The sequence below is a fragment of the Geotrypetes seraphini genome, chromosome 13 (genome assembly GCF_902459505.1).
Source record: "Geotrypetes seraphini chromosome 13, aGeoSer1.1, whole genome shotgun sequence".
NCBI lineage: Eukaryota > Metazoa > Chordata > Amphibia > Gymnophiona > Dermophiidae > Geotrypetes > Geotrypetes seraphini.
This window is the reverse complement of record NC_047096.1, coordinates 3180130-3200421: the sequence shown is the minus strand read 5'-3', so window position 1 is coordinate 3200421 and position 20292 is coordinate 3180130. Positions and strand designations below refer to the sequence as shown.

The 20292-nt window shown below is 44.8% G+C and overlaps 1 protein-coding gene across 2 annotated transcripts in view; it reads right to left on the bottom strand.

The window, feature by feature from the left end:
* The window catches only part of CDK18 (cyclin dependent kinase 18), a 44055-nt gene extending 24474 nt beyond the window's left edge, over positions 1–19581 (bottom strand). The window contains exon 1 of one of the 2 annotated variants that reach the window (XM_033918439.1): positions 19529–19581. Coding sequence is in view for 1 of the 2 variants with exons in the window: in XM_033918438.1 (XP_033774329.1) it covers positions 1701–1824 (124 nt within the window). In the remaining variant the exon portion in view is untranslated. Of the gene's footprint in view, positions 1–1700; positions 1825–19528 lie in introns of those variants that run through there. The other variant, XM_033918438.1, reaches the window with a different exon arrangement.
* Positions 19582–20292: the final 711 nt, after the last annotated feature.

Genomic DNA, 20292 nt, shown 5'->3' with positions numbered 1-20292 from the left:
TTGCAGGGGTCATAGACCACAGCAGAGAAGGAAGAGCTTGTTTCCCACATGTTTAGTGGCTGTTCTCCAGAACGGATTGATGTCTGGCAAGCTCAGATCCAAAAATATGGCTTATTATTTCCTGCTGAATTCTAGAGGGTCAATGTTTAAAGTGATATAACTGAGCAGAAGAGGCTCCCGCTCGCTTAAATCACCTATGCAGGGTTATCCAGGAGCACTTAAGTGGATAATGTCACTGAATAACCCCTCAAACCGCCTAAGCCAAAACCATCTAGGTGGTCCACGGACAGAGTCAGCACTTATGTGGTTAAGTTAAGGTTACCAGACGTCTTTTAAGAGGACTATCCAGATACCCAGACAGACTTTCCAAAACCCGGCAGTTTGTCCAGATTTTAGAAAGCCACGATGAGCTCCAGCCACATCTAGAGGGCCTCTGAGCATGTGAGGATGACATGACACACATCCACGCATGCTCCAGGCCCACCATACACGGCTGGAGCTCATCAAGGAAGAAGAAAAGAGGCTTTGTGGGGGGTGGGGCTGGGGACAGAATGGGGTTGGGGATGGAGGTGTTTTGCAGCTCAAAATATGGTAACCCTAGGTTAAGTGATAGTATTCAGTATGTAACAGGATAAGGTAACCAATCAAATCAGACTGCATAAAAAGCACAGTTCTATCCTTCTCCAGTACGCCTGAACCAGGTTAAGCGATGGCCATCCACACATGATTGCTGGTGTGCAGACAAGGCACAGCATTGAATATTTGGGCTTAAAGCCACTGCCAGCTAAGATAATTGCTCTCCGCCCCTGGCAGAATATTTACCCCTAGGTTTTCTCCTCAACACTGCCCTCAAGTGGCCTGAGAACCAGGAACCTCACAGTTCAAATCCCAGCAATGTGTCCAGTGACCTTGGGCAAGATCCCTTAACCTCCATTGCTCTAGGTACAAACTTGGGGGCTTTGAGCACAGCTTTTGTGCTCAGTCTTGCGTGTGCCCTATATAGAAGCAAGTTGTACGCATGAAGCCCCGGGCAGGCATTAACACACAGCATCTTCAAATTCATGTGATGGTGCTCTTAGCTGTTCTAGGCAGATGTCAGAAAAGTGTCTTGAAATTGCAAAGGCTGAGTGAGTGCAGTGCCCGATGCTAAACAGAAGATCTGAGGAGCAGAAAAAGTTTAGATGGCTTTTCTGCAATAACATTAGAAAGGATTTCATGCCTCTTTCTAAAGATTCCTCAGTAGGCAGGAAGTTCAACAATATAATTTGAATGGTCTACTTGGGAGGCTGATATGGGGGTCTGAATGGAAGAGAGTGTTTCACGATGTACAAAAAACTTCTCCTTGTGTTTTAATAAAAGAAAATGCTTACAAGATATTTACATGATAGTATGATAACCCAATTAAAATTAAGGCAATATTCCCTAATGTAGCTACAGATGTTTTTTGGCAAGAAAAGGGTTCTTTTTAATATTTGGCAATTTTGGTTGTCTATTGTGGGTCTGGGCTCCTACCCTATCCCTAGACCCTAAAACACATCTACTAGGCCTACACAAGCCACACAAAAGAAAACCAATTCACTGCAAAATCTGTCTGCGCTGTTGAACTGGCCCCTCTGTCTGAAAAATTGCAAAATTGAGAGTTACTTGAGTGCCAGCTGGACCTGTTGTGCCAAAGCTCAGTGCGGGAAACTCAAACATACCATCAATCCTCCTGTTGTTCAGCTGGTTAAACTGCTCCGTGAACTCAGTCAGCGACTCCTCAATGGTTTCCGTCCGTGGGACCGAGAGAGAGAAACGGCGTTTAAAACTCTTCATTCTGTTCATTGTTTGGGGAAAATATGGGGTGACCCTGTAAAGTAAAGAGGTATCTGTAAGATCCGCAACACACACAAACCCCGTTGTCCTGGGGCTACATTTTGGAGTGGGTGGGGGTCCTCAAATGTTGTGAATACTAAAGCTGAATTGACCCCCCCACCCCTCAAAGCAAGCAGATGTCAAAATGAAATCTCTCATTAATAAATCGCATGATTACTTAAGAATGACTTTAGCATGTAAACTGCCTTGCTATGTTTCTCAGTAAGTCTAGTGAACCATGACTACTTAAGTGCCTCCCTTCCCAGGAGTGTGTAGGATCTTGAGTTAGGTGAAGGTATGCATTTGGTCTTTCAGCAGGATCACTAAAGCTTCAGCCATAGTGAGCATAATAAGTCTGTCTTGCTTCTGTTCATGGAGCTCCCCCTCCTGGAAGTGCTGTGGAACTGTGCTGTGGATTTTGGAAATTCTTAAATTTGATTTTTAACAGGACTGATTTGGTTATTGGTGGTATCTTTCCTGTGAATCTTTATGTAAACCTCCTCTGAGCTGGTGGCCTCTGATGGTTTGGGGTTGGTCTGCTGCTTATAATGGCAGTTTTACCAGTGAATTGGTTTTCTTTTGTGTAAACTCTAGCCTCATCTGTTGGCCTTCACTCATGTTTATATCTTGTGTGATACCATATTGTAATTGCAGCTTGCTGTGCACATCTGGACACAGCTGGTTTCACTGGGGAAGTAGCATTTACATGATTTAATTAAAAGAAACCCCCCCCATAAATTTCCGTTACAAAATAGTAGACATAGGGCTACATTATAGAACTCATTGCCCAAAGAATTGAAAATGATTATTCTTACAAACATTTTAGACAAAAAAAGTAAAAATTAGCTTTTTTGTAAATACCTGTTAAGTACATGGAGGGGCATAATCAAAAGAAAAGTCTAAGTCCGATTTAGATGTTGCAACATCAGAGAGAAGGCTTCCGGTTCAAGAGCAGGATGCCCGTAGGAGCCACTGCTCATGGCTTTGTGCACTGAATCAGTTAGGAAGAGGGAGCTGGCTCGAAGATAACGCCGCATCAATCGCACCGTGGACCGGCGGTAGAAGAACACTGTTTTGGGCCTGATGCATGTGCTAGCCCTCTGGACCGGCAGGAAATTTCTGTGGACCAGCACTGGTCCATGGACCGGTGATTAAAGAACACTGTTCTAGATAGAACCGAAGTCTTGTTCTAGATCTGATATATTTAAATGTTGCTATCGTGGCCCTCCTTCCCGCCCCAGGTTTCACATTTCAGCTTCATTTGTTATACTGGCGGTCAGGCTCAGAGTAACCCATGGGAATTTGGGATAAGCAAAGAATTACACAGAAGACAATTATAATGCAGAACAAAAAAAAGGACCTCTGACTGGGAGGGAGACAACCAGGGGACAGGGAGGATGGAGGTCCAGCAGCAGACACAGCTGAGGTTCTGAATCCAGGAGGAGTCCTTTCCAAAACGATGGTTCTTGAACTGGAACCATGAAGTGATTTCATTCAACCTGCCGACACCTCATACAACAAAAATCAATTCATTCAGAAACCTCCACTCTTTAAAACAACCATCAGAGACCAACACATCCATATGATTCGACATAGGCAGACTTGATCTTGATTTGTCCTTGCCATGATCAGGGCACAAACCGTAGAAGTCTGCCAGGCTCTAGCCAGATTCTCCAACTACTGAAGCTGTCATTGAAGCCCCACGCCAGCCCTTCCAAATCTCTCCAGTCATGATCAGGGCACAGGCCTTAGACGTCTGCCCAGCACCGGCTTTGCTTCTCAATGACTAGTGTTCCCATCTAATCATCATCTACCTTCTAACTTTCGCTTCTGTAAACCTTAACCTGTGTACACCAATCGAAATGAATATCCCTTCTGTGGTTCCTCATTTCTGAAAACTCCCTTCCAGTTAAATGCCACATCAAAAGCCAAGGCCTGCACCTCCAACCTCATCTCCTTCACGGAGTGAATCCTGCAGCAGCCATCTTGTACCAGTAGATGACACTTAAAACCATCACCAAACACTCCAACTCCTCACCTGGACCTGAGAGAAAGCATCAAACATACCCCAGGTCAACCAATGAAATTCTTGTAAATAGGGAGAGATGCTTTCTCAACTGAGACCCCATCAGCATTTTGAAAGAGCTGAAGAGATCTTGTCACACACGGAGAGACGAGCACGGTTGCAGTGCTCTTTGTGGATCCACAGGAGTCCTCGAGGCGTTTAGTTGCAATTTGTTGACGGACATACAGATTTTGATTTTGATCCCCTCTTCTCTGTCTTTCCCTTTCACTCCCACTGTTCTGTCTTCCTCACACACAAACACAAGGCCATCCCTGCCCCCAGGTGAATTGCCAGGTCCCATTCCCACCACTGCCAGCCAGGAGGGATGGCGACTGAGCACTTGCACATGTACTGCCAGTCTAGGGTCCACCACCACCAAGGAAAGCATAGCTCTATCAGTGGATGGAGAATAACAGCAGCAGGGAAAAGGAACGGGGCGAGATGCTGGACACCACGGGGATAGAAAAAGAGGGAGATGCTGGACTATGAAGGGGAGGGGAGGACCTTGAGATGCCCTTGAAAGTTCACCCCCTTGAGCTACCACCCGAGATCAGCAGGTTTCTGCCTCCATGTCTGCTGCTCCAGCTGAAGGGCTTGTGGTTGACTTTCCTGCAAATCTGGACTTTTTTCTCTGAGAAATCGCAGTGCAATGTGCCAGCCAGAGCAGCAGAAACGGAGCTCAGTACCAAATGCACGAGAAAGGCAAGATAAGCAGCAGTCTAGGGTGAAGGTCCCCTCTCCCCCTGCTTGGCCAGCACTGCTCCTTCCCTTTTGATGCAGCGGTGCTGTTCATCACTCTCCTGTTTGTCATCATTTAGACAGCACCACACTGCTCCCTCGTTTGTGGGTGTGCGGGGGAGGATGTCTTTGCTGCTTCTGTTTTTAAGGCCACATCTTCTGACACATACTGAATATCTTAATGAACCAAAATAGATGAAATGAGCAGACACAGGGGATAATTGCCTTACAGTCCTCTTTCTCTCCTGTGCTCCAGTCACTGTGTGGGTGGCTCTGGAGGATTATGAGCAGACTTTGGAAGTGACAGATTTATAGTAATCTCTGTAGCAGTAACTCTCCAAGCCCCAGAAATCGAACCCTGGCATTTCGGCTCAGCTAATGAGCTGCAGTGATGCTTTTTCAATTAATTACCAGGGGGTGCCGAAAAGTTCTCAGCCCAAGCAACCAGCTTCCTAAATTCTGAGCTGAAAAGTGTTACCTTGTTTCGTTAAGTGCCAATGTGTAGGAGTCAATCTGTTCCTGGTTGGGCCGAGAACTTTTCAGCACCCCCTCATATGTCTGGCCAAAAACAAAACCTCTGCCCTGCTGGGCTGTTGGAGCATTGAAGGGCCTCAAGGGATTTGGATCCCCACAAACTGCCTCACGGTCAGAACACCTGTGTCTCCCCCTCTTTCCACAAATTGTACAGACTTCACTGCTCTGCACAAATCTGAAATCTCTTCTCTGCTAGCTTGTCCTTAGAAGGGGTAGAACAGATGGTGAAGGCTTTGCAAAAGCAGAATGTTCACATATTGCTTTAGTTAAAAAAAAAAAAAAAAGCAGCACTTTTAATGTTTGAATTAAGATAATTGTGCTGGTCATGCGGTGCAGAGCTCCAGATTCTAATTCCACTACTTTCAATTAATATGTGATCTTGAAGAAAACGCTCCCTTTCTACAGGCAGAGTAAAAAAACAAATGTCACCATTCCTCCCCATCCTATGCCATATGCCCAGAAATGACCTCCTTGGTCATATTCAGTCCCGCCTCTGGACCAGAATGTAACTCGCCAGTCATCTCAAATTTAGTCCATTTTCGGTACCATTCTCCCAGGTGGTTTACATGAATTTATTCAGGTACTCAAGCATTTCACTGTCTGTCCTGGTGGACTCACAATCTATCTAACTGGGGCAATGGGGGGGGATTAAGTGACTTGCTTAGGGTCACAGGGAGCAATGTGGGCTTGAACCACTGCACCACACTCTCCCCTTTAAGCAATGTTTTTCAAAGGCTACTTTTCTCTCTTGAATCCTAACTCTCCCTAATCACAGCTCAGCTGAGTTTTAAACCATGTTCACTATAAGAAATACAGTTCATGAAGCCTCTTGTTTTTGGCTGCGTCTTGACTAGTCTGTAAGCTCTTAAGAGAAGGGACCGGTTCTCAGTGCTGTGTACCTCTAGAAACCAGATAAAAATGATTAGTGGGAAGGGATAAGTCTCATGACCCTTCCTTCTGCTTTCACATCTTATCAAATGACTAAAACAAGACTCACAGGTCAGCATAATCCTGTTTCTCCTAGGACAAGCAGGATGAGTCAGCCACAATGTGGCTGACTATCCTGCTGTCCACGGAGAACCTACGTTACAGGTAAGTAACTACACTTTCCCTTCAGCTCATATTAATTTTATATCCCACTGTTCACAGAAGTAACAGTTTACAAGAACAGGTAAAAACAAATACGTTTCTAAAAGCCATCAATCAGACAAGCAACTTCCTCTGTGGCTCCAGCTCATTCCCAGAGGAAAGGTCGAATTTCAGTCATCACATGACATGGTCGTATAGTCAAATGACTATATTTTGAATGGACTGCCGTTTTGTAAGGACTGGAAGACTGGAAGACCAGCAGTCCAACTTTGAGGAAATCAACACGTATCAACGTAAGGATGGCCAGATTGTATAAGACAGAGGGAATGGAAACAGGACCATGTTCCTGGCACGGAGGGGCGATATCGATCCAAACTCCCAGGTATTTAAAAGAACTTACCAGAGAGAGAGGGGGTGATAGAAGGCGAAGATAAGGAGCCTGTAACTCAACGTGCTACTGTCTTCTGGGTATCCATTGCCAGTCGGTTATCAAGCAGCCAAATTTAGATGGCTCTAAGATCTGGGTACGATCTGAAAGGACGTCAGCTGCATAAATAAAGCCATGGATTTGAGATTTTTGAATCACTAAGACAAGTGGGGTTGGGAAACAACAAGGGGGAAAGTACCAAACCCTGGGGGACCCCACAAGAGAGACGGCAGCTAGGAGATTCTGAAGACTCAAAGGAAACAGGGCTCCTTATCACCCTGGGCAAATCACTTAATTCTCCATTGCCCTGGGCACCATGTTGGTGTGGGTGCGGGCACCCATCCTCCTCTCCCCCCCCCCCCCCCGGCTTCTTCCCATTTCTCCCCTCCAGGCGCTCACCCCTTTCCCATCCTGTGTACCTCTAGTTGAACTTGTGTTTCATGGCGGTCAATTCGCTCTTCATGACCCCGTCAGCTCTCCCACTGGTGTCGCTTCCGGGTGCCAGAGGGAGAGCCGACAGGGTCATGAGGAGCATGTTGTTGACCGCCGCAAGCAACAACATCAACTAGAGGTACACAGGAAAGGAAGGGGTGCGTGCGGCAGGTGGGATCGGGGAAGGGGTGGGGTAGGTGCCTCTCCCCCTCACTACACCATTGATTGCCCCACTGCTTTGGTTGTACCGCAGAAGGGCAATATATTAAATCCATGACCCTTTACTATTTATTTCCACCTTCAAAAGCGTCACAGAATGGTAATGGTGTCAGTAGTGGGATTGCGCCAACTCCTCTAAACAGCTTTAAAGCGGATAACAGAAAAACTTTTAAAACAAATGTCTTTAACCCCCACATTTTGCAAAACCATAGCATGGCTGGCGCTCTAAACCACGCTACGGTTTTGTAAAGGGGGGAACAATAAGTAAGAAGAAAATGATGTCAGTTGAAGAGGAAGTGAACGCTAAGCGGTGACGGTTCGATACGGAAATGAAGCTAAAAAAGATTTCTTGTATTTTACCCCAACGAAAGATGGAAAATCAATCAAATGAGAGATCCCAGTCCTTGAATTGAACAGAGAGAGTAGAATAAATATTCAGGACCAAAACCTGCACAAACCCGGCATGACAGCTTGAAAATCACATCCGGAATCTAATCAGCAAACGTGTAGCAGGATCAACCCTTTTTTTTGCTTAAAAATCATCTTTGCTGAGGTATTTTCAATCATTTGTAATCTAGAGACATCATAGCCCACTACAATAGTCTATTTTAAGAAAGTACAATCCAAAAGATGTTGAAATCTCCTAAGAGAATGTCATTTATAGAAAGACAATTTCCTTACTCGATTTTTTAGCTCATCCTCTCAAAGGCGCTCAGAATGAGTTACAAATCAGGTACTCAAACATTTTCCCTACCTGTTCTAGTGGCTCACAATCTATCTAATGTACCTGGGGAAATGGAGGGATTAAGTGACTTGCCCAAGGTCGCAGGGAGCAGCGCGGGGTTTGAACCCACAACCTGAGGGTGCTGAGGCTTTAGCTCTAACCACTGCGCCACACTCTCCTCCACCACAAAACCTATATGAGCATCTAACGATAACTTGGAGTCTAGCTATTCACCAAGTTTCATAATTACGTGGTCTACTTTCAATGGAAAAACCATCAGACCCTTGACAAGACCAGAGATAGCAACACGGAGGAGCAACCCAGTGGCAGGACCAGCTCAAGGGGCTGAAATATTTATTTATTGAGATTTATTAACGCCTTTATGAAAAGATTTACTCAAGGCGGGGTACGGCAGGTATAATTCAACATAAAATGTTTGCATTGACCCCTCTCACTCCCGCAATCTGGTATCTCTTTTCTTCTTCCCCCCCACCCCCCCATTCCATGATCAAATATTACCCCCTCTCTCTTAGGTCTTCCCTTCCTGCTGGACCAGGTGAGGCCCTGCCTCAGGGCACTGATGATCAAAGGAACCAAAATCCCTGTCACCCTTTATCACTGGCGCTCTGGGCCAGGGCCTCACCTGGGCAATAGGTGGAGTCTAGTGGTTAGAGCAGTGGCTTCAGAACCAGTGTAGCCAGAGTGGAAATCCCACTGTTGATCTTATGACCCTGAGTGTGTTACTTAACCCTCCATTGCTAGACATCCAAGACAGGGGAATTCGTAGGGTACATGAATGTAATTTTTAGTCTTGATCTACTGAAAAGATGTGAGCTAAAACCAAAACTCCAGACTTGCCCTTAAACATGGAAACATGATGGCAGATAAAGGCCAAATGGCCCGATTTCAAATTGCAAAAAATACGATCATGCTTCACTGCTTCTAAAGAGAGCTCATTGGCTTTCTGTTGCACATAAGATAAGCCTGTTAGTACATGAAACGATTAATGCAAAAACGCCTGAATTCATATACAATCACTGGTTGTCAATACAGGTTATTTTTGGATAGGACTTTTATGCTTCAAGCAAGTAAACTGCAGCCCTGGTTTGGTAATTACATTAGGGCTAGTGTTTTTAGCGCACGCAACGGATTAGTGCGTGCTAGCTGAAAAATTACCGCCTGCTTAAAAGGAGGTGGTAGCGGCTAGCGTGCTTTTCCATGTGTTAAAGCCCTAACGCACCTTTGTAAAAGGAGCCCTAGTGTAGCTAAGACGACCTCTGGCGCTTTTCGGAAAGAAATTAAGAACATAAGAACTGCCGCTGCTGGGTCAGACCAGTGGTCCATTGTGCCCAGCAATCTTTAATAATTCTGTTCTGAATATCCTTTTGAAATATACTGTACTGTTACTATTACATAGCTGTTCTTGAAGTACCTAGGTAACGAATCTGCACAGTCGACCCCATCACAATCTCACCCCCAAATCTGATCCCGTAAACTGTTAACCACTAATCTCTAGCTATGAATGTTCCATTCAATTTGTAGAATCTTCTAATTCATTGTAAACCGCATTGAATCTTTTTAATTCATTGTAATTCATTCTAATTCATAGAATCTTTCTAATTCATTGTAAACCGCATAGAACTTCACGGTCCTGCGGTATATAAACTGTTATTATTATTATTATTTGTATTTTGTACTTCACGGATTGTCCAGTCTCTCTTTGATGTAAACCGCTGAGCCGTCGTTAGATTTCGGCGGTATAGAAGAATAAAGCTATTATTATTATCGACACACTACAATCTACTGACCAGCAATTATTAACTGTACCTTCATTCAAAATAATAGGTACAAGACGCTTGGAGGTCTTTTCTGTCACAGCTCTTCCTCCAGAGCTAAGAGAAGAAACTGAAAAGTCATCTATTCAAAGACCGATAAAGAAAGAATCGAGCCTCTTCTTCCTAACCCTTCTTAATTGTTCTGTTCTTGAATGTTTTTTCTTTTCTTCAACAATTCTACTTCCTCCCCGTCTTCCCTTCATGTCTGGTGAGTTTGATTTGATGTCAATGTATTTTTTAGCCCTGTACAATTTTATTTTTGTATTTCGCCTAGAAATCTTTGAATAGGCGATTATATCAAATTTCAAGAAAACTTGAAGCTGAGATTACTGGTCTCCAAATCCTACAGAGTGAACCTGCACCTTGTATCATGTCTCGGATGATGGAGAAATTCTTCTGGCCCAACCTCCGGTCAACCTGTAAAAGCCTACAAACACAGGGATCGGGCTGTATACGATTTATTTAAAAAGGTTAAGCTTATAATAATAGACATCAGGGCCTGCAAGGCAACTGTTAGAGGTCTATCTCCGGGATGTGCTCCGCTGACATGTTTTTATTACTGTATGTGATTTAGATCACACCTCTTTCCGGTAGTAGGTCAAGGTGAGCTAATTCAGGTACACCAGGTACTTCCCTGTCTCTAGAGGGCTAAAAGGATCAGCTTCAACCTTGTAGTGCTACATAAATGTGTCAGGTCTGTCTCTGCAATTTTCCTCTTCTAAGTAGAGAGATTTGACCTTAGCCCCAAATTCAGAGTTTGATCACATTGCTCTCTGTGCAGTGTACTGTGCTGTCCATCTGTCCTTCTCTCTGCTTGCTTCCCACAAACACAAAATGGGGAAAACCCCCTTTAGTGCTGAAATATTCACTTTTGGTCCCTGAGGATTCTAAATGCTCTGGGGGTTTCGGGTTATCCCTAATGAATATGCATAATGCCCCCTCCCTATAAGAAGCTATTTGATATTATAACATAAAATACATATTACCAAAATATCTAATTTTATTATAATGAATATGCATGAGACAGTCCATGTATCTCATTATAGATATTCTGGGAACATGGTTCATGTCCAGCTCTTGAGGACTGTTAGGGAACAGAATGGGGTAGTTTCTAAGGTTTGATATATCTCCTTCTCCTAGGACAAGCAGGGTGAGTCAGCCACATATGGGCTCCTCACTGTCTGGGTCCAATGCATGAGGACCAGCCCTGCTTGCACTGTGCCCGCATGTCCCCACGCACACACAAGCTGAGAAGACAGGCCCTGAGAGATTTCCTCAGGAGGAGTGAGGCCCAAGGATCATCCAACACGTGGCAGCAAACGCGAAGACAGCATGGCTAAGGAGCCCCCAGGACCCCAGAACCCTTTCGGCAGCACCCAGGAGCCCTTTCCAAGCACCAGGTCATGAACTTATTCAGCCCCGGTTGTAGAAGTTGGAATTCAGAGGTGCAGATCAGTGCGTCTCGAGTTTTTCCAGTATTTTAGGACAGAATCTGCTGAAATACTCTTAGGGAGAAATGGTTGTGTAAAGCCAACACATAACTAGTTATCCTTGCAACCTTAGAAACAAGACAGCTTTCCTTGGTACTAAGGGAGGACAAAAAAACACTGGAGAATTAAGGGGATAACCCCCCTCCCCATAATTCCTCCAGGAGTGTACTGCTGAATAGCAGCTGTTTACCAAATCCTAAATGTGCTTGGGAGCAGGAGTAACTCCCAATGACAATCTTTCAAAACATGGATTCTATATAGGGCATCTGAAATCTGAGCACACGCGTAATAATTGGATGCAAGCAAGCAACTGCTGCAGTTACAGTAATTAGCGTCAATTAGGGTCTTACAGGTCGTGCCCTTCAACTGCACACCGCCCAACGACGGTCCTATTTCCACTTCATACCGAGCCGCTGGAATCAACTGCCCCCACGGATCAGATCCCTTGAAGGACTCCTCAACTTTATAGCAATAAAAACTTACCTCTTCACCTAAACCCCTGCCCTCGACCCATGGACCACAAAGAAATGTAGATTGGTACCAGAACCAGTAGGTTCTAAACTTTAAGAAAAACCATTTTTGATTCCATTGACTATGTCTTTCTCTAATTTAGTATCAGAATTATGATTGATTTGTGCAAGATCTCTTTACGCTGTATAATTGTGATGTTATCAATTGTTTTTAGATAAGATTGTATTATTTTTCTTACATTACCGGTATGTATGTTAAGCTGGAACCGCCTAGAAATATTTTGATAGAGCAGAATATTAAGTAAATAAATACAGTAGACGTCTTAAATGTATCTGGTCTGTAAGGTTCGGTGCCTAATTCTCGTAAAGCATGTTTGAAAAGGGGCATTTCAAAAGGTTGGACACTGAATGATAGAATTTGCTCAAGGGCCTACGTTGGGCACCGGCATTTCACACCTGCTTTTAGCAGGAATAAGTGCAGCAACCGATCTGTGGCAAGTGCTATTTTCGAAAGGGTGCGTTCCCTTTATAGAGCGGTGCTTAATGCTCACTTTGGGGGGGGTGAGCCTCACCTTTGGCCGCTATTTATTGAATAGGTCTAGATTTTCAAAAATTGCAGCCATTATTGTAGCGATTTCAAAAAGGTGAGTCAATCTCAAAAAAGCGAGCATGCAAATGAGGTTGGCAGAGAGTAGCGAAGGTTCGCTATATTTACATGAGACGAGTCCATTGCAGTGAAAGTTGGTATTATATTTATTAAAGTTGTGTGAAGAAAGGGGGGGGGGGCAACAAATGACAGTGAGTTCTGAAATAGCTGAAGATCCCGATCCAATTTAAGTTCTGATGTTTCTCTCCTTCATCTTTACTTCATCTCCTTTATTTTGGGGGATTTGGGGATGTTCTACAGAAAAATGTATTAAAGAAGAAATATTTTGTAAAGGTGTTAAAACAAAAACCAAAAGATTTTCTATGATATAGAATCAGAGAGGTTTTATTTATTTATTTATTTATTTCATCCGTCCTCCCAAAGGAGCCCAGAACGGGTTACAAGAGGACATTCACAGTAAAAGCAGGACAAACTTTGGTGGCAAAAACAAATTTGGTGTACATAGAGGTAAGGAGATTATGTACTTATTCTGGTAAGATCTTTTCCAGTAGATAGGTGAGACATTCTAGACCAGTGTTCTTCAACCACCGGTCCATGGACCAGTGCCGGTCCACGGGGCCGGCATGTGCATCAGGCCCAAGTCAGGACCAAGGGACATATTTGTCCCATAACTTTAAAATCCTATAAATTTTGATTGGGATAGTCTACAGTTCTAAATTTGATATGTACGGATTCCATATGATACTGCCTTTATGTAAACAAACTGGTTCCGACATTCATTCATTAGCGTCGTTGCTAGATTGACGAGAAGATTCACTTGCCACACTGTCCATAAGCCAGAAGTGTGATTTTTTTAAATAAAAATAATGATATTTCACAAAAAAAATTGATTTTTTGGCATCTGCAAGCCCTTTTTACCATAAAAATGTCGTCAAAACCACAAAAATTGGCCTACGATCCTTATGGTCCTGAAAGGGTTAACTGCCAGTCCAGGGTGCGATTGATGCGTTGTTAATAAGATTATGTTGTGTGTATATATGAATGGAAAAAATAGTGTTACAATTAGGACTTCTTTCTTTCCTCTGATCCTCATCTAGCCCTTACCTTGTAGTTCCTTTCTCATTACAACTCCTGTAAACCGTGCCGAGCTCCACAACCATGGAGATGGTGCGGTATATAAACCTAAGGTTTAGTTTAGTTTAGTTTAGTTTAGGACTATAGGGGCAGAGTCTGGGGTGGAGATTGGGTAGAGATGGGCAGGGTCTGGCCCACAACTTAGCCCAGTGTTCTTCAACCGCTGGTCTGCGGACCGATGCCGGTCCACAAAATAATTCTTTTATTTCTGCCGGTCCATAGGTGGAAAAAGGTTGAAGAACACTGTTCTAGGCCATAGGGTTATTTCAGTACCCATTCTGAATATACAGTATTTAATGCTACCTCATTTTTTGTGATGGTTATATTATTTGGGGTACACAAAAAATTTTTGGGTGCATTTTATAAAAACCTCCTAGCACTTCTGTCTGCCCATGTCCTGCAAATCTACCTTAGAGGCAACTAAGACTAAAATGCTAACTGTGTAGCCAAAGGCAAGAGAAAGTGAAGCTGAATTGGACCCCGAAATGCTCAGTGCCGAATATGGTTTGGTTTCTGGTCTGGTGGAGAACCCAAGTTTAGATAACACTCTTCCTCCTATAAGCCTCAGTTATAGATATATGATTTCTTTCATCCTTACCCCATAAACTGGTTGACGCTTATCATATATGGCCTACCATGAAAGAGCCAAAAAATGCAAGATGTGAGAGGCACAGTATCACACTATTACATCAAATTAACACTTAAAATATGAGCCACCTAGCTAAGAGAATTGGGTCACACTTGCCCTTTTCAGACAGAAAGTGCCAAGACTAATTTGGGTTCAGCCCAGCCTCTTGTAAGAGTGGATAGCGTAGCTGGTTTTAGGAAAGGTTTGGACACATTCCTGGAGGAAAAGTCCATAGGCTGTTATTGACAAAGACGGGGGGGGGGGGAGCCACTGGATTGGTAGCATGGAATATTGCTACTCCTTGGGTTTTGGTCAGGAACTAGTAACCTGGATTGGCCACCATGAGAACGGGCTACTGAGCTTGATGGACCATTGACCTGACCCAGTAAGACTATTCTTATTTCCTCATGATGTCAAAGTCCTTATTTTAAAGGCATTGTGGGCCCAGAACCATAGGGAAGAGAGAGTCACATCAGAGCAGAGTAAGTGCTGTGGCTAGTGGTACTTCTTGGCAGAAAGTGACATTTTGGGGAACAGCTGCCACTCTCAGCCCACTGAAAAAGGACAAATATGGAACAGTTCAACTGCAGCTTGGCAGATTAGTAGTCCAATTTCCCAGAAAATAACTGCTTTCCTGTGGACCCAGTTTACAGTATTCCCTTGAAAACAAATTCATCCTCCACGATGGAGCCATATTGGTGGGAGCAGAATTCACCATCTGTTGAGCCTTTTAATTACAAATGCAAATATGACTTAATTGCTAATGAGCAAAGCTAGCACTGAATTTAGAGATCGTTTAAATATCTGTCCTCCTGACATCTCTCATGGCTTCCCTACTGCACCGACCTTCATCCATTTCCCTGAAGTCTGTATTTTAGGTGGTAAAGGAAAAGTCATGGATTTGATGTATCGCTTTCCTCGTCCCTAGCAGGCTCCCTATTGAAGGGGCTTCTATCACACTGCAGTACAAAGTGGTCCTAGCAAGTATTTGCAAGGGTCATTCTTGTACGCTAAGGCCGTTATTCCGCACTGGTAAAATGGCCATTAATTCAAAAAATAGAAAAAGCAGCCATGCCCTAAATTTTCTGTTAGTGCATGGCCATTAGCATATAAGAACTTACCGACACCTCTGGGTCATGCGCTAATCACAGCGGAGATACAAACAGTATATAACATAACATTTATTATATAGCGCAGCTACCTTGCGGTTCTGTGTGGTTAACAAAAATTAAAATACAAGTATGCACGATATAAACACAATTAATTCATTCAAATATTTACTAAATAGATCATAGATTTTCTAAATGCCAAATAAGAGGTAGAGATAGAAAGATACATACTAATTTGTTTATCCCGTAATGCCGGCTGATACACTGAGATCTTACTAAAGAAGCGTTCATACACACGTCCTTTTACAGAAGGAAACTCAAAGATCCGAAGATCACGCAGATGTTTTCTATTGGCAAATTTAAAATGATCCATGAGATAACTGAGTAATAACCCACTGAGAGCTTTGAAACAGATTCAGCCGAACTTCGAAATCACTCTTGCTTCTATTGGCAACCAGTGCAGTTAATGGTAATACTGCGCCATCCTGAAAACCTTCCTGGGTGTGTCCCCTGGATTGGGTTGAGAGAACCCTTGATCTAGAACCACAGATACCAGTAAACTAGGGAAGCAGGAGAGCAAAGAAAAGTCAACCGTTCTTACTGTGTCTGCTGCCTGATTAAAATCTAACTCTTCGTAGGGCTGCAAACCATTTTGTCTGCGTTTCTTTCCAAGCTTCTCGGAAAATGAATTCCTTGGAGGACAGTGAAAGAGCTGGTTTCCAGGATGCTGGCTGATGCATGAATTCAGCTGATCTGATCCCCAAATTTAACATCCTAAATTCCCCCAGGTTCCTCCTGCAGCCTGTGAATTTCTCACATTCAGATGGTGAGATCTAATTGGGCTCTTGTCAGTCACAGAACAGATGACTCCATCCTTAAATATGCTCCCTTCCAGCCTGACCTGGTTAATGCAGGCTTGAATTAGCCCATCTGCTGAATTCAGGATTCGAAGTGTGACTTCTCAAAGAGCTGCCTGGTGCTTAACTTAATAACACTGCTGTCCACAGAACTGGTATATGGCAAGTGAACGCCAAATGCAGAGCCCTATCAGAGGACATTGTACCCACAGGTCAGCAGTGGGTACAATCATAGCCATGAACACGGCAGTCACAGCCTCTTTTGTTGCTCTGAAGAAGCCCAGCGCTCAGCCGAGAACACAAGAACTGTCAAACTGGGTCAGATCAAAGATTCATCTAGCCCAGGATCCTGGTTGCAAAAGTGGCCAAGCCAGGTCACAAGTACCTGGCAGAATTCCAAAAAGTAGCAAGATTCCAGCGTATTTACCCCCCAGAGATAAGCGGTGCCTATCCCCAGGTCTATTTTAAGAAAGGTTTATGCATTTTACCTCCAGGAATTTGTCCACACCGTTTATTAAACCTAGCTATGCTAATTGCTTTTACCATTCCCACTGTACACTGAGCGCATATCAGCCTGATCATCATTTATGATATTGGTCTGGTCGATGCATGGAATTCAGGAGAAGGGCTGGCTGGGTAGCCCATAGTTTGCAGTTGATGGTAAATTAGAGGTGAGGGAGGGCAGCGCCTCCAAATGGATTGTGAGAATAGAGTGACAATAAGAAAGCCCTCTCCTAGGCCGCAGTATGTGGAGTATGACCTCGGTTTCTCCGATTTATTGGTAATGCTCACTGGGGAGAGTGTGGCGTAGTGGAGTGTGCCTATAGCCTTGGCACCCTGAGGTTGTGGGTTCAAACCCACGCTGCTCCTTGTGACCCTGGGCAAGTCACTTAATCCTCCCCTTTGCCCCAGGTACATTAGATAGATTGTGAGCCCCCCCAGGACAGACAGGGGAAAATGCTTCAGTACTTGAATAAATTAATGTAAACCGCCCAATCCCTATGGGAACCTTTAGTCATGCGTCCTCCCCCTGCCGTATCCCCTTCCCCTGAGTATTCAGCATTTGCTCTTCCTTTCCCAGCAACCTCTGGAAGTGGCCCCCCCCCTCAGTTTGGTCAAAAGTGTAGGTGTTATGGGATTCTGTCCCCACTTTGAGCCAGAGCGAGTGATGGCTTTTGAAAATTGCTTTCAGAGGGCTCCGAGATGCTCCCGTCCACACGAATGCCAGTAAGAAGACTTGCTCTGTCTTTGCTTCTCATATTTCAAGTATAATATAGGCTCTGTAGCTCTGGCAGTGTTCTCCATTTTGCGGCCGACCATAACAGAGGTCTCATGATGTCATCCGCTTAATGCTCTGATCAATCACTACAAGTGAGGATGAGGGACTCAGCTGTGAACCAGCTAATGTAAGACATTTACAGAGGAAATGTCAAACCCCCCCCCCCCCTCCGTCTTATGCAACCACTTCCCAACAGAGACACTTGACTACCCGTGGACTAAGATGACCACTCACATGGGCAGTATCACCTGGATGGACAGCAAGGCCTAGGTGACCATCCATACCCAAATCTTGACGATGCAACCAAGAAGAAAACTATAGAGCACAGATGCATGGAAAACTGAGTACAGGAAGACAGTGCTGGAATGGCGAATAAATTCTAAAAGGCATCCTACAGTAGCATAGGAAACATTCAGTGTCATCCAGTTATGGGAATAGACTGCTAATTTAGAGCTTTTCCCAGTAAAACCATCAAGCTTCCAGGCTGGAGAAGAGAGGGGACTGCTGAATATATGTGCATTTGTACTGGAAGAAATAGGGAATGTGCAACTTAAAGACCAGGGGTAGCCAATTCCGGTCCTCGAGAGCCGGAGCCAGGTCAGGTTTTCAGGATATCCACAATAAATATGCATGAGATAGATTTGCTTCTTAAGGAGGCAGTGCATGCAAATCCGTCTCATACATATTCATGGTGCAGATCCTGAAAAATTGACCAGGCTCCTGCTCTCGAGAATTGGAATTGCCTACCCCTGGCATACACCAACCTGCTAGATCAGTGGTTCCCAATCGGGTTTTCAGGCTAGCCCTAATGAATATGCATGGAGCAGATTTGCATGCCTGTCATGTCCATTATATGCAAATCTCTCTCATGCATATTCATTAGGGCTAGCCTGAAAACCCGATTGGCCTGGTGGGTTGGGAACCACTGCTCTAGATACATAATCAGGTTTCTCTATAGCAGGGGTGTCAAAGTCCCTCCTCGAGGGCCGCAATCCAGTTGGGTTTTCAGGATTTCCCCAATGAATATGCCTTGAAAGCAGTGCATGCAAACAGATCTCATGCATATTTATTGAGGAAATCCTGAAAACCCGACTGGATTGCAGCCCTCGAGGAGGGACTTTGACACCCTGTCCTAGAGTATCTGTCTTTTAGGGGCTGAGTTGGATCTATAAGGGATCTCAAAGTCCCTCCTTGAGGGTCGCAATCCAGTCAGGTTTTCAGGATTTCCACAATGAATATGCATTGAAAGCAATGCATGCACATAGATCTCATGCATATTCATTGGGGAAATCCTGAAAACCTGACTGGATTTGGCCCTCAAGGAGGGACTTTGGGGACCCCTGGTCTAGATCAAGGGTTTCCAAAGTCCCTCCTCAAGGGCCCCAATCCAGTCGGGTTTTCAGGATTTCCCCAATGAATATGCATTGAAAGCAGTGCATGCAAATAGATCTCATGCATATTCATTGGGGAAATCCTGAAAACCCGACTGGAATAGGGCTCTGGAGGACCGGAGTTCCCTACCCCTGGCCTAAATAGTTCAAAAGGGGATGGAGAAAAATTCTACTTAGACAGCTGAGCAGCACAAGGTGTTCTTCCTGGGTTCACATGAACTGCCCAAGAGTCCCATCAACGAGAACGAAATATTCAGCTATGTAAACAACCCTGATTATTTTGGAGATTAATAATTCCCCCGATTTTATGCTTAAAGGTCGGGTTTAGCAGAGAAGACAGAGAAACCGATTAGGCTGAATCGATAAACCGATAACACATGGGGGGGGGGGGGGGATCTGTCTTGTGCGCATGAAGCGGCCAAGAGCTGAACTTTAAAAGAAAAGCGCAGCCCAGCCGAAATCTCTACAGACTTCGATAGATGAATGGTGCCCCCCCCCCTTAAAGCTCCAGGATCGCTCAGGTGTGGGTGGGAGAGAGAGAGAGAGAGACTGCGAGACACCCCCCCCCCCCTTTAAAAGCTCGTACTGGAACTACGAAGCCGAAACCTCTTGCTCTGCAGGGCAAATGCCATTTGCAGCCACTTACCCGGGGGCACCGACACGATGAGGCTCTCCTCCGCTTGCCAGTCCCTCTGCCAGGGTAGGTGAGGCTGCTTTGGGAGGCAGGGACTGGCAGAGCCTTTCATGTGTCACTGTGGCTCCTCCCTTGGAGGCTGTGTGACATCTCTACCAGGCAACTGCCAATCCCTGGCAGGCTCTGGCTGCCCGGCCAGACGGGCCAGGGCAAAGGTGGCCGATTCCAGCTTTCAGGTGACCCGTACAGGCTCCAGCCCTGGTTTTGCAGCTGGCTGCCGAGGCATTCTGGTCCTGGATGTCTTTAGCAAGGAGCAGAACTTATGGAACCAGGATCAGGGGCGTTTCTCTTTCACTTGGGGTGAAGCTTTCATTTTTCCAGCTCCATAAAGGGATGGGATGAGACGCGGATTGTAAGCTCTTCTGAGCAGGGACCGTCCTGCAGTGATCGCTTTCTGCCCCCACCTGAACCACAGGTGTGCGATTGTACAGCGCCGCAGAGCGTCCCAAGTTCCAGAAGGATGAGGGCAGATAAAGACCTGAACGGCCCAACATGATTAAAGAAGTCCACCCCGTGCTATCCTGAGGCTCAAAGCTCACTTCAGCCTGTCCAAACCATCTGCTCATTTGCCTAATACATATCTAGTTAATTGCCATATTTCTATACTGTTCTCTCAGAACAATTTACATGAATTTATTCAGGTACTCGAGCATTTTTCCCTGTCTGTCCCGGTGGGGTACCTGGGGCATTGGGGGGATTAAGTGACTTGCCCAGGG